At 54.2% G+C, this 18,138-nt stretch overlaps 1 protein-coding gene and 1 long non-coding RNA gene across 6 annotated transcripts in view; one reads left to right on the top strand and one right to left on the bottom strand.

Annotated features, from left to right (window-relative positions):
• Window positions 1-18,138, bottom strand: part of ATP9B (ATPase phospholipid transporting 9B (putative)) — a 222,078-nt gene that overhangs the window by 31,803 nt on the left and 172,137 nt on the right. For all 5 annotated transcript variants that reach the window (XM_032310715.1, XM_032310714.1, XM_032310716.1 and 2 more), the window contains 2 exons: window positions 15,045-15,157; window positions 12,207-12,455 (listed from right to left, as the gene is read on the bottom strand). In XM_032310715.1, the coding sequence (XP_032166606.1) occupies window positions 12,207-12,455; window positions 15,045-15,157 (362 nt within the window). The remainder of the gene's footprint in view (window positions 1-12,206; window positions 12,456-15,044; window positions 15,158-18,138) is intronic.
• Window positions 2,655-5,614, top strand: LOC116572042. The gene is made up of 4 exons (XR_004278101.1): window positions 2,655-2,766; window positions 2,860-2,979; window positions 4,270-4,406; window positions 5,488-5,614. It is a non-coding gene; the product is annotated as an uncharacterized LOC116572042 (long non-coding RNA).

The raw sequence follows: 18,138 nt of genomic DNA on the forward strand, positions 1-18,138 counted from the left end.
CTGCGCTCAGCACGGGGAGCGACACTGGGAGGGACCGCGGCACCGTGGGAACCAGCGGCCAACTGCACACGCTCTGCACCATCCATGTGCTTTCCGGAGCGGAGCTGGCCTCGTGGGCTCCCCCGACCTACCGGAGCTGGAAATGAAGGTCAGCCACAGGGGGTCGGCCGTGTCTACACGAATGACCTCCGATGAAAAGCCTGGTTGCCAAGACTCAGGTGGGCTTCCTGGGCTGGCAGTGTCCGTGCATGTCGTCGCGTCACTGCTGTGACCAGTGAGCGCTGTCCACACGACCCATGGGAGAGGGTGAGAGGGCGCTCACGCCAGGCCTCTCGGGGACCCCGGCCTGTGCACCTCTTCGGCTGGCCCCACCGGTCCTGCCGTGGAGGACCTGCCGTGGAGGACCTGCCGTGGAGCACGCGAGTCTGACGGCTGGGCACAGTCCTGCTCGGGGACACAAGGCTGGAAGAAGGTCCCACGGACCCTGAACTGCAGTATACGTCTGACCACGTGCAGAACACGTGTCTGCCAAGTCCTGGGAGACTCCCCAGCTGAGCCTCCACAGGGCCAGTGAGCCTGCCCAGGTCAGCAGTGGGAACGCCCCAGGTCAGGCGGAGAACAGAAAAGCCAAGTGGAGATGGCTGGGTGGTACTGGGCACAGCCTTGGGGAGAGAGTATAAGAAAAAAAACCTGCCTTTTGACTGGTTTCAGGATTTTTCACCGCTTTTTAAGACTACATCAAGCCATCTAGAATGGGTGACCAGGGCCACAGGTGGAGACCAGGTGTTAGACGTGGCAGAACTGAAGGCAGGACGGCCGGTCTTCCTGCAGCAGCAAGGCCTCAGGCGGCCCGAGTGTTGTCGGGTCCCCGCTCGGCACGGCCCGGTGGGACAGCCCCAGGGTGGCGGGCACGCCCCCTGCAGGGTGGTGGCCTCTGTGACGGACTGTGACTGACTGTGCCACCCGGAGTCGGGCATCCGCGGCGGCCTCCTGGGCTGCAGTCAGTGTCTGCTCCAGCCGGGGTGGACGCGCCGCGGGCGGGGGAGCCCGACTCCAGGCCACCCCCAGGAGCACTCCCGAGTGGCTCTTTTCGACTCCTCCCACCTGCACCCCCCGCCCCGGCCCCGGGCTGGGTGGTTGGTTTGCAGGAACAGTAACCGTGGCGCCGTCTGGCTCCTGAACAGAGCAGCCGGGTCAGATGCGAGCCTCACATCCCGCAGGCGTGTGCGCTGTTGACCAGCGAGTCACCGTGCAGCTCGAATTAGAACTCATGTTGTCTGGCTTTCCAGAGAGTTCCTAAGCTCTGAGGTTTGCCCAGATCCTGAGACCGTGTCTGGCTAACACAGCGCTACGGTCTAGAGCTCCAGCAAAACACTCCCGGTTACAGAACTACGGAAAGACAGGAGGCCGTCACCGGAAAGAGCACAGCCAACAGGGGCAGGCCAACAATCCCACAGCCCGCTTCCGGTGCGACAGGACAGGCACCCTGGACATACGTTTCCCGTAAAACCTCACTACGCGCTGCAAATGGCCCAGGACTCCCCAGGTGAATTCTGAACGTCCACAGTGAAAGGGGCCTCTGACGCTCTGACCCTAAACTGGACGCTTCCGAGGACACGCCGCCACCCCCTCCGCGCCCCACCAGGCGGGATCCGCGGTCCACACGTGCGGACCTACATCTGTTGACGACAGACGTCACGACCCGTGAAGCCGTCCAGCGGCTTGCACCTGGCCAGCGCGCCAGGCCGACTGTTCGCAGCCATCACCGTCTGGAGCATGAGCTCTGCACAAGCCCAAGCAGACGACAGACGCTATGAGCGCGGTCACGATGCAAACCGCTCGGTGGTGAGAGGATCCCTTTGGATGATACAAAAGCCTGTTTCGGCGACATGCGTATAAAGAGCCAACCCCAGGGACGGACGTGGACACACGGTGTTTGCGGAGGGCTTCCCGCCGGTGTGCTCAAGACCTGGCCCGCATCAGACATGTAGCTCCAAGCTCGCGGGGAGGCGTGAGCAGAGTGTCCTGTTCTGGTTTTGAGCTTTACCATCTCGACTCGGAGCACAGTGGGCGTAAAGGGAACCAGGTCAAAATTCATACAAATTCATTTCATACAAATTCATTTGGCTCTATTTTCGTCCTAAGACATAAAATATACAAACTTTGCAAAAGCACATGAGCTGCATTGGTGTGTAATGTGGCTACGAAGCCTGAAGTCATCCAAGTAATGACCGCGTGAACGCAGATGCTTGGAGGGCTGCCGTGCCCGGAGGGCTGCCGTGTGGCTCGGGCCCACGGAAGGCGGGCTCGTGGCGGAGGACACCAGACTGGGAGCAAACCCGCCGGCCCACTGGAGCCTCTGCCTGGCGCAGGTGTGCGTTCAGGGCTGTGCCGGCGAGCCTGCCCGTCTCTCCAGCCACTCCGCCAGGCTGCGACTCCTGCCTCCACCACCGGGAAGGCTTCGCGGATGGTCTGAGGTGCCATGTCCCGGCTCCCTCTCACTCTGCCCCTCACACGCCTGAGCTTTCTGCTGCGGCACTCGCTGCAGCCCACACACATGCCCAGGGGTGGGCTTACACGTCACCTTCCACACCGGAACCCGCAGAGGTTCTAGAACCTTCATGCCTGAGGCCTTCAAGGTCTACCGGGCTCACTGCAGTGTTTTCGGGGGCAGCACAAAACATTCCTTCGAGAAGAGAGAACTCATAATCTCTTACCTGGAATGGCTTCAGAACGGAGGCTGACAGGCCCCTAAACCACGCGCTGGTACGCAAATGTCCCCGTCCTTAGCACCTGCGCCCGGCGGCCCTCTCCCGGTGCCCAGCGTCGTCGGGTCTGAGCACCGTCTCTCCCCCTCAGGTTTCCAGCCGGCCGCTCTTCCCCGACGAAACGCTGACAGGCGCACGAAGCCTCCCCGCTCCTGCTGTCTGATACGGCCGACACCTCTTCTCGGCAGCGTGGTCCGGATCTCTTGCTAACGTTTAAGATGCGGTGGGTGGGGGGAGGTTCTCTCGTTGCCGGGTTCTGAGAAGTCCTCATGTCTTGTGGTTCCCACCCGTTGGCCAGGGATGTATTTCACAGACATTCTACAGCTCTGTGGCTTGCCCTCGTCTTAATGGTGTCTTCTGAAGAATGTGGTTTTTACCATCAACAACTTCTACAAACTCTGCTGTGTCCCATGAAATCACCGACTCAAGCCTACAGATTTTCTTTTTTTTTTAAAGATTTTATTTATTTGACAGAGATCACAAGTAGGCAGAGAGAGGAGGAAGCAGGCTCCCCGCTGAGCCGAGAGCCTCACTCAGGGCTCGATCCCAGGACCCTGAGACCATAACCCGAGCCGAAAGCAGAGGCTTTAACCCACTGAGCCACACAGGTGCCCCCAGATTTTTTTCTTCTAGAAATTTTATACTTTTAGGTTTTCTATGCATCTGTGACCAATTTGAGTTAATTTTTAAAAACAAGTATTTATTTGAAAGAGACACAGAGCATGAGTGGGGAGGAGGAGGAAGCAGCCTTCCCGCGGAGAAGGGAGCCTGACGCGGGAATCAATCCTAGGACCCTGGGATCATGGCTGAAACCGAAGGCACACGCTCAAGTGACTGAGTCCCCCAGTGTCTCTTGAGTTAAGTTTTGTACATGGGGAGAGATACTGGTTGAGGCTTTGTGTACGACAGTCCCGTTGCTCTGGCTTCACCCCCACTGCGACCCCTGGGCATCGTCACAGAAGTCAGCTGGCACCTTCCAGTTTTGAGTACGACTCGTCCTCACGCACAGGCCCTCTTCGACTCTCCGTCATGGGCTTGGTGCCGACGGCAGACTGATTCTGTGTGCGTTGGTTCACACTATCCTTAAGTACTTCGTGTGCTTTGGTGCACTATACATGGTCCACTGAAACATCTCAATTTGCTCCCTGTTAGTGTATAAACATATATCTAATTTTTGTACATGTATGATGTGTGATTTTGGTCAATCTACTTCTTAAACATTACCACTCTTTTTAGTAGCACCTTTGGGATTTTCTACAGGGATAATCGTATCCTCCACCAAAAAAGACAGTTTTCTTCCTCTCTGCCTTGTATCTCCCTTTTGTGTTAGTGCCCGGCTAGTTCTGCGTGGGGGAGCGGGCACCCCGGCCTGCTCCGAACATGAGAAGCAACGTACCACTGTTTCCTAGGGCGCACCATGTTAGTGGCAGGGTTTCTCACAGACGTCCTTGCTAGACTGCACAAATGCTTTTACCCCGAGTTTACAGAGAGATTTTATCAGGAACAGATGCTGGATTTTTGCCAAGCGCTTTTCCCCCTGAAGCTCCTGGAACCATCACGCAGATTGTCCCCCGTGGTCCGTGGTCTGTGGATCCACTAACTGACAGACGACCATCGAACCAGCCCTGCATTCCTGGGGTAAGCTTCATCTGATCGAGAAGTGTTCTCCTTCTCGGACCCTGCTGGGCTTTATCCAGCCTCCCTCTGTGGGATGTCTGCGCCCACACTCACAACCAGTACCAGTAACACCAAGTGACTGGTCTGTGGCTCTCTCATGATGCCTTTGTCTGATACCGGTGTCAGTTTAACACCAGACAAGTGTTTCCTCCCCTACCGTATTTTGGAAGAGTTTATATAGAATTGTTATTATTTCCCTTAAATGTTTGGTTGAACACCTGGGCCTGGATGTGGGAAGGTGTGCAACTGCGAATCATAGTCCTTGATGACATGTGAGGCCTGAGACTGCTTTGGGTATTGTGCTGACTGCGAGAGAGTGGGGGAAATCCCCGGTGTGTGCACAACATCCAGCCCTGCTCTCCCGCAAGTGGTAATGGAGGCCTGACAGGGGTGAGGGGCTCCAAGGCTCAAGACCATGGACTCCTGGCACAGTGCTCTTCACAGCAGGTTCTCCCATGCTGGTAAAACGCAGATCCGTAGAGTAGTTAATGCAAACGTGTGTGCCTGCTTAACTTATTAAACAATGTACACTGCAACCTTCACATTTAGTGACGTTAACTGTTTTCAAAACAGACCAATCAGGAATAATATAAGGAACTGGTAAAGGATGTTTAATCTTGCAGATGTAGTTTCAGTAGGTTTTGAAGAAATCTAGACAGTGGAGGGCTTAAAACTCCGCAGATGTTTGCAAAGGGGGGCCAGGGCTCACAGGGAGCGACAGTCAATGAGGACACCTCTCCCAGAAGCTGGTAAGACACTGACTGAGTGTAGGTAAAGCTCTGGTCACAGTGCTTGGAAGCACAGCTTTAAAATTAGCTGTTTTTTCCTCCAACATGACACAGTTCTACTTAGGTTCATGATTACATATTTTCATTGCTGTTGCTATGTGAATGGGGCATCGTCTTCAGTGTAGCAGGTTGTGGCTGATTATTAGAAAAACGTGGGTCTGTGTGTTTTTACTGGGGTCTCCCGGATGATGATTCTTTGGTTGCCGAAATACACAGTCACGCCGTGCTGACGTGCTGATCTTATTTCCTTGTAGCAACGCTCATGACTGCTTCCTGACATACTGTGTGGATCAAACGTCCAGGACTGTGTGAAATGGCACTGGTGCCAGCGGACATCCTGCTTTAGTCTTCACTTGGGAACAATCGTAGAGTTTATCTGGTGTGACGGTGAGTACTAACTTACGACTGGTATCATGACTTACGACCGGCACGCACGGACTTCTCTATTTTGCGTTGACTATTACTGGATGTGCAGAGGGCCTCCTTGGTTTGTTCTGATCAGGAATGGGTACTGAATCATAACCTGAGTACCTTTCTGAAGGCACTCCCTAATGGAAGTGAGACTATCCCGCGACACCCGATCCCTCTGGAGCCATGCTCATGTCCTTCCCAGCACTGCTCTTTCATTCCTGGGAAAAATGCTACCTGGTCGCGTCTTTCAACACACTGTCGGTCTGCGGGATGACAGGATTTCTGTGTCTGTGTTCATAAGCTCAACTGTAAGTCTCTTACTGTGTGTATGTTTATGTTATCTTGATCAGATTTTGGAATTTGGGATTCAGCTGGGTTCATGAGCTGATTTAGAAACCTTTGATCCAGAGAAGTTTCATGTTGGATCAATTTCGCACTTAGTTTGTACTCACTGGTCTGTACTGTTTACGCGAGTCACTATTTCTGCTGACGGTCTCTGAGCTCGTCTTCTCAATCGTTACTTTTTGCTCTCTTTACCTCTTCTCTCTCCTACTTTCCTCCGGTTTCACTTTATCCTTTGGAATGTTTAGTCGATACGAGCTCACTTGTTCTGTCTCTTCTTACTGGTGGACACAGCCTCTGGTCTGTCTGCCAAGTGCTCCCAGGGTACGTCCTCCGAGGGAAATGCAGCGTCGTCTGCCGCCCCGGCCACAGCGCCGTCTGCACCTGGAGGCTGGAGTGTGAGCACGGCTGTTCAGTGTTTGCAGGACGTTGCTTTGGATCTCTGGCCTCTCCTGACCGGGGCCTCTCTTTGTTCTCTGTACTAACAGGACACACATACAAAGCTGCGGAGGGCTGAAATGGTCAGGTCTTTGGCTCAGAATTTATGTCAGGAGCAGGAACACATGGCTGCCTGCCTTCCCCATCAGCGAGGCCCTCTCAGTGGGGGAGAAGGCCAGAGGTGCACCTCTTCTTGTTCCCGGGGATGCGGTCTGTGATGGCGGGCCATCCAGCACCCATGGTCCTGTATCCGTGGCCCACAGAACACGAAACTGTCCTGGCACTCAGGTATGGGCTCCTTTAGTATGGAAGTTTCCAGTACTACTGCTTGACTTGATCTGTTTCGATGGTTTTGTCAGTACTGGGATGAAATGTGGGGAAAGCGGTTTAACAAATCCTCCTTGTGTGCTGCCATGTTCCTCCAGAAGCCGCTGCTTCCAACAGGACATAATCCTGCAAGATCTTCTGTGAAATGTAAAGATAACTCCGAACTTAAAGGGTTAATACATTTCAAAGGATGACTTCCGCTGACTACCGAGCTCATCCACAAGCCACTCAGTGACACACAGTCTTTGTCGCACTCACAATTCTCCCTGCTAAGGAACCGGTGCAGGACAGTGTTCCCAGGGTCCTTCCATAGGACAGAAAATTTGAGGGAAGATCTTAACATTTGTCTTTCTCTACGATTTCATTATCCAGAAACTTCTGTGCTATTACTGAAAAGCTTGGGAGAACGTTGTCACCATATTAGCAATCAAATACACACACCCGCCAGCTACACGCCAGGGATACCCTTCTTCCCGCGCACGTGATCCACCGTATCCTGACCACGGGCTTAGCGTCCCTTCGTGCGGTATCCCCACACTGCTCTGACCCGCCAGCGCTACAAACACGAACGCAGTCTGATCACCCAGAAAAGCTGCCAACCAGCAGTCACGGTCGGCCGCACGCGCGGTGCACTGCTCCTGGGAGGGGCCAGCGCCCCCATGCGCCAACGCAATGCCGCTTACCCCATGGCGCTGGGCACGCACACATGCAGACACACAACTGGTGCATACCACGTGCGTGAGAGCCGCTTCGGTGAGTCCAGAAGCCAAAGGCCATTAAGCATGTGCTATTCTTCCACGTCTAAAAAACTCACCTGTCGTCTGGCGGCAACGTTAGCTCATTCGTGCAAGTAAGTGTCCAGCTGGGGGGTGGTGACAGCGGACACAGAAGGCCGCCGCACCGCGGGGAAGAGTACCGCCACCAACAGCTGGTTGTCAGCAGGCATCAAACATCTTGGCCAATCATTCTTTCTGGGCCCAAAGAAGCCAGAGTCTTCAGGTTTGTGTCACCACGTGCCCTGGTCACTGGAGTCGGCGACAGCGAGCACCAAGGCTCCGGCTCCGGAGTGCGCGTCCACTCTGGTGGCTCGTGTTACTCAGGGGCTCACATGGGACACACACAACTGAAGGGGGACGGGTCTTAATTCCACCCAGGAATCTCCAGGGAACGTCCTAATGTTTACTACGCTGCTGTTTGCTATGCTGCGGCTGGAAGAGCCAACGCGACAGGCAAGTGAGTTTCTCCTCTCTCAGAGAGAACTCGTCTTGAGAAACAGGGCCAGGGCGTCAGCGGGCTCCCCGTGGGGAGTGCGAGATGCGTCGCTGACACGTGAACGTTACCACCACTTGCTGCTCCTTCAAGGTCCACCGATGTCCCACGATGACGCGTCCCGGCAAGTTGAAGACCGTACCTCACAGACCTCACAGAGCCTTTAAGGGTTGACCATCAACTCCCCCAGAATTTCCTTATTCGTATGAACATCGTTTGTGCACGTCTGTAGGTAAGGCAAGAGACCCTTCCTGTCTCCAGGAAAGTGAAAACGAAGGCCACGTGCGTGGCGAAGAACGGCGACTGTGCTAGCAGGGACCCAGGAGAGCCTTCTCCCGCAGTCGCACTCTCTCGAGAGCTGAAGGGCACACGAGAGCCACACACACGCAGGAACGATACGAGAGGGCGGGACGCAGAATGCACAAAACCAGGGACGTCTCCGAAATGATAATGTTGCTTATTAACCATACGTGTTGTGAGAGGTCACAGCTGAGGTCAAACAGAAAACATCAATTGAGCCGTTTCCTGGAATAAAGCTCCAGGGTGCAATATTCTAAGCACTTTGTTCAATAAAAAATGCTTTTAAAACGGGGCTTTGGTGATTGGGAAGCATCGCCATCATCCGTCAACCTAACTGCGGCGAAGTTCAATAAGCTAAATAATGAACCATTTAGATGATTTTCCTCGGGCCTGAGGGATCTGCAAACATCGCATCGACAGGGCTCTTAAAAAATTATGACAAACTCTATTTTCTTCATTTTCAGATTTAAAATACACGTTCGGGATTTTTTTTAAGGTTATTTAAATGGGTTGCTACCTTTAATTATTGTCCAATCTCCAAAGTAGAAAGAAACTTCAAGGAAAAAATTCAGCGCTCAGACTGGCAGTTTCTATCTGAGTCCAGTAATCTTGGAATCCATGAGATCCCGCTCTATTGTGAAGATCTAATTTAAGACTTAAAAAGTGTTATAAGTTATATAAATACCTAAAGATGAAAAATCCCACGTATCTTCAATAAAACTTGTATTTACTTTCGGCAAGTAATACGGTAAATATGTAAACAGTATTTTTACAATTTCCAGGAAGATTTTTCTTGAGAAACATCTGTGGTCTCAGTTTCCCATCTTTAAGACTGGGAAATAGTTTTCAATGTAGAGTCGCATGCAATTTTGGAGAATTTCTAGAATGTGACATCATGCAAAGAATGTGTTCAACCCCTTCTTCATGTGAAACGGAACGTGGCCCACGTCCACAGAGGGCTGTGGCCTCCGTGGCCCGTGCTTGCTCGCGACGACAGCAGTTTAGAGATCGGCTCAGCTCTTCCTCTTAGCGGTGTCGCCTACATGGCCTATTACCAGATAAAAAGATATGCCATGCACACGCTTCCAAAAGCCGCGTGGGGTCTGGGCACAACAGATGTCTCCGTATTTATAGGTCAACACGACCTCCAGCATGTACCCGTGGTGCTAACAACGTCCCGTGCGCCGGCCAGCAGACTCCAGACCAAGCGTGCCGAGGAGAGGCGGAGAGGCGGCGGGCTGGGCCTCCGCACGTGCCCCGCGCCCTCCGCCCTCTGATGAGCCGGGGGATGATGTGACCCCGTGACGGCAGCTCCCCGCCACAAAGTCATCAGGCACCAGAAGCGGGGAAAGACCTTCCACTATGAGATGCCACCTGGCTGCGGACTCCCGGGCTCTATGTCCCGCCGGAACGCCAAGGCCGATAGGCCCAGGAATCCAGTTTCTAAGTAATTACCGTGAGAAGCTCCCTCCTCTCCGCCCACGGCAGCACCGTCCCAGCACCCCCCTGCAGCCTGGGCCTCGGGGGACTGGCTGAGACCTGCACACCCGTCGGGGGCAGCTGCGGGAGGACAAGAGAGGGGTCCCCATGTAAGCAAGCGTCGAGGGGAGGCCGGGAGCCAGTGCGACTGGTCTCAGCTTTCCACAGTTAAAGAAAAACGGAACTTCCATCTTCTTGGCTGTTTTTACCACCACTACGCTCTTACACGAGTAATGACATGGCCTAATTTTCCTAAAGTAGATTGTTTTGGTTACAGTGAGATAATTTCCTGACTAAATAAACAAGTGCCTATGCACATCTTTAAAAATAAATTTGGTTTTCAAATAACACAGGGTGCACAGAGCTTCGTCACATGCTGTGAGTCGTCTGCTGGTGCATTTTGGTTCCTTGTCATCACGAGGTCAGAACAAGGTAAGTGGGTCACACTTCTCTGTCTCCACTGTGTGGCCTGCAGTGGGGGCACTGGGGAGGGACCACAGCCCCCCGCACTGCCCCAGCGCTCCCCCTGCTCTGCCGCAGTGTTCGCTGCACACCCCGGCGGGCGCCCCGTGGTTCTCCGCTGTGGGCGCCACTTGGTGCATCTCCAGAAGGGAGAAGCGTTGGCCCCGCACTCGGCCCAGCAATCAGTGCTTCTGGAACCAAGCATTAGGAACAGAAAATGGCAAATACACAAGAAAGACAAGAAAACAGAGCCGTCAGTCCCCCTGCTGGGCAGACAGGGTGAGGGGTGCCAGCGCATCCGCTGTGGCTCTCAGGAGACGCAGACACAGACAGAGGGCGCCTCTGCGAACAAAACACACCAGTCGTCCCAAGGAGCTTTCAAGGAGCAGGGAGGTCCTGAGGACAGGTGTGCCTGGCGGCAGGGAAGCGGGACACGAGCCCTGGCAAGCCACAGCCACGATACACGTCTACGCAGTCCTCCCGGCCGAGGGGCCTGAGCAGGCTCCAGCTTTTACTCACAGGACGCCTCTCCTAACACTGGAAACTCACAGGTTTGTCTTCTGAGCTCTTCCTTAGTATCACCGAGCACGACAGTGACGCTCCCACCCGCGCCCAGACTCTGCGGCGCACGTGACACCCCAGTATCTCAGCACTCCTGGCTTCACGCTGCGGCTCCCAGCAGCGGCGCAAGGCCCCAGCCCTCGGGACTCCCTGACGCGGACATCCCAGGGGAAAGTGGCACCTGTCCCTTGCCGTGATGTCACGGGAGAGGAGCGACCTCGCTCTTCCCACCGGGCTCCTCTCTTTAATAAAACGTTACAGCTGATTCTCCTCCGTAAACCCTGACTTTTGGGGGTTATTATGGGATCCAATTCCACGAGGAAGAAGCTTGTTTGCTTCCACGGCTGTCGGTCTGATTACGGAATCAGCTCAGTAACCGTGACGAGAGAGTGCGCAAGAAAACGGTATTTAAAATACACTGCCTGAACGGGAGCCGGGCAAATTAACAATGGCTTTTATCAAAAGTCAATGAATGGGGGCACCTGGGTGGCTCAGGCAGTTAAGCATCTGCCTTCAGCTCGGGTCGTGATTCCAAGAGCCTGGAATCGAGTCCCTGCTCAGCGGAGAGCCTGCTTCTCCATCTCTTTCTGCCTCTCCCCCTGCTTGTGTGCTGACAAAAATAAATAAAATCTTCAAAAAAATAAAAATAAAAAATGAAAGTAAAAAAATGTAAGGTCAGAAATGACTAATCTGCTACATTTAAGATTTTCCTGTTTCTGTCTTCTGTAGATTTTTGAAATGATTTATATCCCAATTCTCTCTTTCTTTTTTTAAGATTTTATTTATTTATTTGACAGACAGAGATCACAAGCGGGCAGAGAGGCAGGCAGAGAGAGAGAGAGGAGGAAGCAGGCTCCCCGCTGAGCAGAGAGCCCGATGCGGGACTCGATCCCAGGACCCTGAGATCATGACCGGTGCCCAAGGCAGAGGTTTTAACCCATTGAGCCCCCCAACTCATATTTATTTTGAAATAAGTATGCTGTAGCTAAATTCTGGCCAAAACCCCAAACAAAACAACCCGCGAATTTAACAGGCCAGCCTCACGATTCACGTGGAGCTGAGGAGACGGGACGATGAGGAGACAGCGCGGGCTCCAGCAGCTTCACTCGGATCTGACTTGGTCACAAATCCGTTTATGACATCGCTCAAGCTCTGATTTTTCTCCTCTGTTTCCCAGGAACTCACTCTCTGGACTTTCTGGGATATGCGGACACAGGAGGCCCAAATGCACGGATCCCAAAGAGCCGCTGAGGCCTTCCGGGCTGGAGCTCAGGCCCCATCCGAAGCGGTAACAAAGCTCCCCTCACACTCACCCTCCCAGAAGGAAATCTCGTGCCTCGTTCGCAGTTTGGTTTCTGAGATTCTCTGAAAGGCCCCGACTGACCTCGTCAGGGCTGGCGGCCTGGTAGGTGCGGTTCCCGTCGCTGAAGTCCTGGTCCGCCTCCGCGTCCTCAGCCTCCGCGGGCGCGCCGGTTCGAGGCTCGTACACGGGGGTCACGTTGTGGCACAGAGCGATGGCCTTCACGGCTTCGTGGACTCGGCTGCTGACGCTTTTCCTCACTTTGGGAGCGGCGGACTGGGCTTTTCTGGGGGGCGTCGTGCTGCCAGTGTGTCCGCCGGCCGGAGGCTGCATCTGAGGAAATACGGAATGTATAGAAGGGACAACACGGCTGCCACTGGGGTTACGAGCACGTGTCCGCGAGGCAGGAAGCGGGCAGCTCTCCCGGAGCCGTGGCTCACACCCGTGGCCTGGTCACGCTGATGCTGTCCTGCCGCCTGCGCGCAATGCCTCCCGGGTGTCCCCCTCCCCAAACCGGCCGCCGCAGTCCTGACGGTCGCGGCGCTTTTCTCTACCCCTGCTGAGCCCTCAAGGAGCCCTGCCTGTCCTCCTGGGAAGGACGCACCAGAGCCGCACACTGCCCCCGCCTCCGAGCTGCGCCGAAGCAGACGCAGCTGAGGGCAGGAAAGCACCTGGCGCATCCCGCTCACGCAGTGACCGAGTCCACACGCGGCGGCCTCCGAGTCAGAGCCCAGCTCTGGGCAGAACCATGAGCGCCACACGCCGGGCCGAGGCAGCCCCCACAGCCGGACTCCACGTCCCACGCGCCCCGTGTCTGTCCGGCCGCCACCTCCGCGCCGCAGACACGCCTCGGCTCCCTTGCTCCCAAGCAGGCGAGGCTCTCGCTTCTGGACGGGGGGCAGCGGGGCCGCCGAGCCGTGACTGGCGGCGGCCGGATGACAGCGCTGTCTCACGGCGGGGGCCTGTCGCCGCAGTCCCCAGCCAGCATGCCGCCCGTGCTCGCCTCCCCTTACGGCGGCACGGCATGGCTGGCGCCGCAGAGGGCTTCAGTCATGGTTACTCGCAGCCGTGTGACTTAATTCCGCACACTCCTGCCGCTGCAGAGACACCCTCCGTCCCCACATGCCTCCAGTGTGGACGTATCATCAGATCTGGGAGATGTGTGTCACGCTGCAGAGGACCTGGCAGACGATTATCATCTTAATCAAAAGACAGAATCCCAGGAATAAAATCAATCTTCCAAAAAGTACTATCTAACCAGCCAACCAACAAGTAGTTTAGAATAAAAGATTTTTAAAAAAATCTTCCTCCATGGAAACAAGTATCAACTATTTGCTGTTTTTATACAGTGACTCATCCTTTCTGCTTTTAATTTCTCTAGTAAAATAGCTTATTGGGAACTATTAAAATATTCACGGATAATGTAAACTTATTTCTTTAAAAACAGATTTTACCTGGTACTGTCTCGACCTTGACCCAGATCACCAGGAGGTAAGTCTTACTCCTTCTGTTGACAAACGTTCTAGAGTACAGAGGACCCTGCACTGAACTCAGTGACATCCAACTTAAGAAAGGGCTTGGTTCTCAGTGTATGTGTGCACGTTCGTGTGCCTGTGTACGTGATCATCACACACGATGACCATATCCGTTCGATAGTTTTCATCTGACAGTGTCTTGGAAAGTAAAGTATACGCCATCCTGGGAAGCATTCCAGAAGAGAAGGTCCGCACAAGCTGACCGCGAGGCAGCCTACACTGAGTTTGGTCAGAGCAGAAACTGCTCAGGGCGTGTGTGGCTCAGCCCCGGCTGTGAAAGTCAAGTCAGAAGGACGACGTGAATGCACAGGGCCTACCGCCTCTGTGGGCATTGCGGCCAGACGGCCCATGGAGCCTCGGGCAGCCATGGTCCACGCACAGCAAGTCCCTGTCCCCAGGGGGCGGGCAAGCTGTATGTCTGTGCCTGAGCTACACTAGCCTGTTATGACCGGGGTGACCAAACCCCACAAGAGGCCAGTAGAGAGGCAGAGAAGCAGCCCAGGAAAGTGACAGCTGGCCCTGGATTCAAACCACAGCCTTGTGCGCAAGCATCTCAGAGGCCCTGGGGTCGTGAGGTTTGGTTATATCATCGGTGGATTCAGATGAGTGCAATGCGGACGCTCCCTGGGAACAGTCTACGGGACTGGCGTGGCCTCAGATGAACTCTGCCCGTGGCCGCATCTGCCGGCTCCACGTCCCGTCACCGGGGGCACACACGGCGCCTTGGGCCCCACGTCAGGACGGTCCCGGGCCACAGATGGACTTGCAGAGCACACGCCTACGAAACCTCCAGCAAACACTGTGGCTACGAGGCCGTGTATCTCCTGCACCTCAGAGAGCTGCCGACGTACTTGCAGATGAAACACTGGACGTCGGAGTTTCACTTCACGATGACAGAGGAGAAGCAGAGGGGCCCGGGGGCGTCAGGGCTGCTGTGCACAGGCAGCCGCTGAGGCCGAATGACAGCGACACTACAGCACAGGACACTGTGTGTCCACGTCCGTTTATCGAAGAGGCAGAAAATATGAGAAAGTCTTACTAATTACAAAGAAACACCGAGGGACTGGTAAGAAGCCTGTGATGCGGCATTCTACTTAACGGTCTTGACAATCCTTGCTGCAGCGAGTGACTTGTTCCCACTATTTCACTAGGAAAACTATCTAATATGAATAAATGGTTTAAGGTCATTATACTTTTTTATTATTTTATAGAACAGAAATGCTTACTTAAAATTGGCCCCCAAACTGTCTCCTGATTTATAAATGAGAACTGAGTGTTTTAGGACAAAGACGTTGGACGATTTCGAGATTAGCGGATGAGACAGGCTCAGGCCGGCTCCCCGAGCCTGGCCCTCCTGCAGGTGGCCCCCCAGCGCCAACAGGCTCACCTGTGAGTATGGGTTCCTGAGGTGGCTCTGGATCTCGTCCATCGTGTCCGCTCCGTAGGACACGGTCCCCAAATGCAGCCGCTTAAACACCATCTCGTTCTGGGTGAGGGTTCCTGCGACAAAGACCAGGCACAGAGGAAGGTCATCCGTGGGACCAGGACCCCCCTGTCGTGTAATGGACATTAACGGGCTGACGCTCTCAGACCTGAGCGCCCCTCGGCAGTGGGAACGCTCTGCTCTGTAGTTCCGGCTGCCAGCAATGTCCTTCCCCGTGGAGGACACGCGTCCCGCCCAGATCCCTCGGAAAAGCGGGTGACCACGTGGAGGGTCTGGCTTCCTGAGGGAAGGGCGGCTCTGCCTTTCAGTTCACATGCGCTGTTTGCTGCGGATATTACTTGTGCCTGTTCTGAGACAGGCGAGAAACGGGGAAAGAGTCACTATCTTTGTCATTACAGTGTAAGACATCAATCAGTCCCAAATTCGTGTGCCTACCAGTTTTTTAAAAAACCCACTTTTGACAAATTACTTTCATTGGACAGAAATGGAAGCATCAAACCCTTAGCCCCCGTGTGCATCACGTGGAGCCACGGGAAGGTCAGTGAGCAGGAGGGCACTTCCTCGTGCCCTGGGCTCCCACCGGGGGGCTGCCTGGTCGGGGGCTCCCTCCTGGGGACGGCCAGGCCGCGGGGGCCGGCACACGGGCGCGTGAGCACGGGAAGGCCTCCACGCCTGCGTGTGAGGAACGTGGTACTGGGAGGAGCACGCACAGGTCAAGGTTCTGGGGGCCTTGGGTCGGCCAAACACAGTGAAGTAGCACCGTGAAAGGCAAGGAGAGGCTAACGTCATTTCAAAACCGGTGAACCATCATTAAAAGTGACACACAGACTCACCATGTTACACACCTCCATGACCCTGAAAGCCCCGAACACTGTGATGTGTGTCACTTGACGAACAACACAGGAGGAACTCTGTTTACTGCGAGGAAAGCCACCCGCGGCCGCGTGAACAGCTGCGCATCTGCGGGTCGGGGGCGGGAATGAAACGTGCGCGCGGGTGGTGACCCTGGGCTCTGCCGAGCTTCCCTCACAGCAGACAGAAGGACCCGGACGGACCCAGCCCCCAACGTGGGCACGAGCATATCCGCAGCCCGTCGGAAGCTGGGCCTTCCGCCCGGCCACAAGACACCCGTAAATATCAACGAGCTTGTTTTCTTCGGCACACACGGCATGGGAGACCTCGTGTGAAGCGTCGTCACATCTACGGTGACTCCACACACGGTAGTGTCCAGAACAGAACAGCGCATCGGCCTCGGAGCCCTGCCACGACGCCGAGGCTACTCGGATAGAAAGGAGACCCGTCTTTCATGCTGCTGCTCCGGAGGCTCGAACCTTCTTACGAGAACGGACACGGTACGTATACCCGGGTCTCGTGAATCTCAGAGAGCAGCAGCTCTTCTCAGGAATGCTTCTCAGTTTTATAAATTTTGTTTTTTGCAGAATTCTATTTAGCCCTTTTAGTACCTCAATTATATGGCACCTGAGTTTCCTGAAATCAAAATTATGTAGGAAGTACAATTTCAAAGGGTTTTCTGGTTATGTCATCCTCATGAAGTAAAGCAGAATTAATTAAAATACTACGTTATATTAAAGAATGTTATTAAAAATAATTCAACCGGGGCACCTGGGTGGCTCAGTGGGTGAAGCCTCTGCCTTCGGCTCAGGTCTTGATCTCAGGGTCCTGGGATCAGGCCCTGCATCGGGCTCTCTGCTAGGCAGGGAGCCTGCTTCCTCCTCTCTCTGCTGGCCTCTCTGCCTATGTGTGATCTCTCTGTCAAATAATAAATAAAATCTTAAAAAAAAATAATTCAACCTCCAAATGAAGTAAGGAAGATCTAGAAATTATTTACACCAAAGATTTGAAATGAACATGGTAGTTCTGTTATCAAAAGATACTGTACGTTAATTCCTGTTAGAACAAGCCCCAAGCTCACCTGTTAAGTCTGCCCAAATGAACAGTTCCCTGAAAAATCATTTAACATATTATTATGATAAAAAAAATTTTACTTCTTAGATTCACATAATTAAAGAACTTCCTGTAGACAGACACTTTTTCCTCTGATGCACACCAAACCTGCAGCTTCTAATTTACGGCGGGCTGTGGTAATGGCAGTTTATAAATATGACTATGATAAATAACAGTATTTCTTTCAACCTTTTTATTACCAACAATTTTACACGTGTGTCAAAAATAAGAATACTACACATGCACAGTTCCTACAAAGAATAAACTATTACTTCCTCCAGTTCGTAAAGCACAGGGTGCAAGTGACAGAGGACCCCAAGGAAAGGGCCCCTGCCCCACTCGCCAGCTCACACTGCGGGATGGTGGGCACAGCACCGGGCATGCGCCCAGCTCCCTCTGGGCGAGCACCCGCCGTGTCACAGCTCTGCTCCCATGCCTGGACGGATGCCTCACACATTTCTCTTCTGGGAAACCGGGCAAGACTGACGTGCACTGTCCGTTTCAGGTGCACATGGCAGCGGTCTGCTCTTGCTAGGTTACGGCGTGCTCCCCGGGACAAGCGTCTGCCCGTGCCGCCCACGCGTCACTGCAGTATGACCGGCCACACTCCCCACGCTGGACTTTGCACCCCAGGACTCCCTCCCTTTATAACCGGAGGTTCGCAGCTCTGCATCCTGTTCCGTCTTGCCATCCCCTCCCCCTCCCCCCGGCAAGCACCCGTTTGTTCTCTGTGTCCGTGTCCCCCATGTTTGGTGGTCATTTAGATTCCACAACTTTTTCTCGGACTCATTTCACCGAGCTCTGTGCCCTCCAGGTCCTTCCTTGTCACAAACGGCAAGATTCCGTCTCAACGGCCGAGCGGCGCGTGTCTACCAGCTCTCCGGCACGCACTCCTCTCCGGACGCTGGCTGGCGCCGCTTCCACATCTTGGCTACTGTACACGAGGCTGCTGCGAACGCAGGGGTGGTGCATACCTTTGTGACCGAGTGTTCGTTGTCTTTGGATAAACACCCAGAAGTGCAAGTGCTGGGTCACACAAGTGCTGTGTGGACCCTGGGGACCCCACTTCCAG

Source organism: Mustela erminea, chromosome 13, assembly GCF_009829155.1.
Source record: "Mustela erminea isolate mMusErm1 chromosome 13, mMusErm1.Pri, whole genome shotgun sequence".
Taxonomy (NCBI): Eukaryota; Metazoa; Chordata; class Mammalia; order Carnivora; family Mustelidae; genus Mustela; species Mustela erminea.